The sequence below is a fragment of the Notothenia coriiceps genome, unplaced genomic scaffold, assembly GCF_000735185.1.
Source record: "Notothenia coriiceps isolate Sejong01 unplaced genomic scaffold, NC01 NC01_scaffold00019447, whole genome shotgun sequence".
NCBI lineage: Eukaryota > Metazoa > Chordata > Actinopteri > Perciformes > Nototheniidae > Notothenia > Notothenia coriiceps.
The window spans coordinates 26173-29490 of record NW_011352148.1 but is presented as its reverse complement, the minus strand read 5'-3'; the positions used below and the strand labels follow the sequence as shown (position 1 = coordinate 29490).

At 40.4% G+C, this 3318-nt stretch overlaps 1 protein-coding gene across 1 annotated transcript in view; it reads right to left on the bottom strand.

The window, feature by feature from the left end:
- The window catches only part of LOC104952048 (formin-binding protein 1), a 38958-nt gene that overhangs the window by 18344 nt on the left and 17296 nt on the right, over positions 1-3318 (bottom strand). Inside the window, exon 7 of the mRNA XM_010778805.1 lies at positions 2844-2990. Within this exon, the coding sequence (XP_010777107.1) occupies positions 2844-2990 (147 nt within the window). The remainder of the gene's footprint in view (positions 1-2843; positions 2991-3318) is intronic.

Below are 3318 nucleotides of genomic sequence, written 5' to 3'. Positions count from 1 at the left end.
TGGCTAATGGTGACACAAGCCAAAAAAATCGTTATGACATCATAAAGTGGCCAAAATCTGATTTTCAGACAGGTTTTTATAGAAATGGATCAGGACAAAAAGTGAGCGAATCTTTTTTCCTGAAACTTTCAGACTCTCTTTACACAGAGGGGACACATGTTGATGTATAAAAGATATGAAAAGGAGGAAGTTTGCATGATAGGTGACCTTTAAAGGAGACATACTGTATGTTGCTCATTTTCAGGGTGCTAGAATTGTTGGGATTTGTGTATTTGGGGTTTCTAATATAAAATGTGAACATGCTTCAATGTTCATAAATCCCATTGTTTGTTGTCATACTATCTTTTTCCGGGTTTCCATGTCTGCTCTCTCTGTGTCTGTGCGTCATCATTGCAGAATTACTGTAACAGGACAGTCGTGTCACTTTTGACCTATTTACTAAACTGTGTATCAACAAAGTTGTGAATTTAAGTACTGATGGCATGTGTAAAGGCACATTTTCTACTGAGTACGGACTTTTACAGTTCCCAGTGGATTGAGTGTTTTGATACTTTTCACAGTATTTATATAGACTATACCTGTTTTATAATTTACAAAAAGGGCATGAAAATGTAGGGCCTTTAATTTTAAACATCAATGGAACAATCACAACATTCAAAGCCATGACCAAAAAAGCAGGGTCTCTGTTTGTACAGATTGTCCAGCTTATCAGCAGGTCTGCAGCACAATGGAGACCCTCCTGTTTATATTTTTTTAATTTCTCTGAAAACAGTTCATGAATGTGTCATAAAAGCAGAGCGAGAGAAGGAGACTGCTGTTATCCAGTTGTTGGGCCACAGAAGAAAGAGGGGAAGACCTAAATCTGTCAGGCAGGAGTTATGGCAGAAACACTGAGGTCGGGACACAGCCAGGCTCCTTTCACACAGGAAGAAGGACATTAATCAAGTGCAGTGTGCATCAGCCTCGATGAACTGATAACACACTGAGGGTCTGGTTTGGAGTGAGGTCAGGGGTCAGAGATTGTGTACTATGGCCATGAGAGAAGACTACGAGAGGAAGAGAGACAGAGACAGGGAGAGAACATGTGATGTGTTGCAACAGACAGTCTCAGGCTGGAGTCATCTCCCTGGAGCTGGGCCACGCAAACAGCGAGACAGACACACACACACACTTCCCTCGAGGGATTTCTCTTTAACGCAGACAAACACTGCCTTCAATTTCAATTTCCAAATAAACAATAATTAGCCATGGGACACAACGTCAGCCAAAGCGGCTTATTAGCTGCAACGTTTTGCAAAGTGTGATCTGCAAATACAACTGTCTCACACTACAGTGAGCACAATAGAGTGCCACAGTGACGCGTCCTAAAACCCGGAAGTTCCTTCGACAAAAACGCAATGCAATCTCTCCATAGGATTTTGGAAAATAGCTGGAAATAAGGTCTATGGTTGAAACACATTTAAGAGACGGATCACGTTTTATTCAGTCGGATAATCTCCACATGTCTACCCTACTTTTATAATCGTAAATCTAATCGCCAGAAGCAAAATGCTAACGTTATGCTATAAACGAACTACAGCAGGGTCGCTGCTTCAACGTCACACCAACTTAAGATCCATATTAAAAAATACAGATTCAAAATTGTACGAGTGGAAGCGTTTGTTTTAACAGTTTGCAGGAGGCAGGTACTTGCTTTCAAGCAGAACAGGGGCAGCGGGAGTGTTTACGTGTTCGGTGTAATGACGTACAACGGCCTCGACAACTTCTGTAGTCCTATTCAGTCACATGTTAACAACCACACGTCAACTCTTCAAAAATCACCAGTGGGGTCACTGCTGATGGATTTAATGTCGTAGAACAAAACGTGATCCGTCTCTTCAATGTGTGTCAACCACAGACCTTATTTCCAGCTATTTTCCCCAATTTTTAGTGTTAAAAAAAAAGAAGTGGTAACTCACTTCCGGGTTTTAGGACGCTTCACTGTGGCACTGTATATTTACTTAATATGCAATACTAAAAAAGCTATGATGCATGAACAAGTTCAGTTTTCTAAAAATATATTAGAGAAATTATGCTTTTTCTCTCTCAGGAAGTTCTTATGAACGTTATTCCAGTAAGAAATGCAGCATATAACCTTAACCCTAACCCTTTGGCCTAGTTTTGTTTAAAATTGTCAAAAACAAAAAGTTGGAGTCTATAAGAAGCAAAGAAAGTTAACTTTCTTCTATTTATAGAGCACGTAAAAATAAACAGTTAATCTTTTGGAGAAATAACTAATTATTCTGGCACATATTAAGATGAGAAGACTAATACTGTTCTCATCTCTGTTCAATAAATACAAGGCTACATAAAGAATGTTGTTTTTGGCAGGGCCAGGCTAACTGTTTCCCCTTAATATCAGTGACTATGCTAAGCTAACCAGCAGCTGGCAGTAGCTTCATATTATGAGGCAGACACAACATCAATCTTTTCATCAAACTCTGTCCCCCCATAAAAAATCAAACTATTACTTTAAATGCAATGGATCGTAACCCTGCCTCCTCTGCCATCACTCTTGTAAGGACTTTCTTGTTCACAGGTGGGCTGTTTGTATTTTTTAAAAAGCCCCCAAAGAGTACCAACCCTCCCGCATTTGTTGCTTAAATGACAGCCTAATCGGTCGTGTGTGGGCTGTGACTGACACACAGGCTGAGTGAGTAATACGTCCCAGATGGTGGTGTGTGTGTGTGTGTGTGTGTGTGTGTGTGTGTGTGTGTGTGTGTGTGTGTGTGTGTGTGTGTGTGTGTGTGTGTGTGTGTGTGTGTGTGTGTGTGTGTGTGTGTATTTCATCGCTGTGTACTCACAGTCTTGGGCTCGATGGACTCGGCGGCTTTCGTCATGCCGTCTAAACATTTCCCCACGATGGGCAGCACTTGGCGGTCCACGTCTGCAAACGTCTTCATGCACACTGCTACCCTGTCAATTCGTTTCTCCTCCATGTCTTGAAGTTTCTGTTGGATAAAAAGCAGGCATTTTAATACATAAATACAAGATTTATTAGCTTGGGTTATAAAATGAATGAGAGATGGGAAGAGCTTTAAAATGAAACACAGCCAGTTTGGATTTAAACTGGGCTGCCTTTTGACATTGAGCATCAAAGATTTGACAACACTTTCATTTTTCTAAATGTTTGACCCTATTTTGAAAATCAAGCATCAGAGAAGTGAAAAAAGATTTTAAACAAACAAATGAGCACACAAAATAGCTTTTACTGCACTCGTCATCATGATGTGTGTTTCCCACATGTTTGGAATATATTTTTAGTAGTCGACCCAGAGG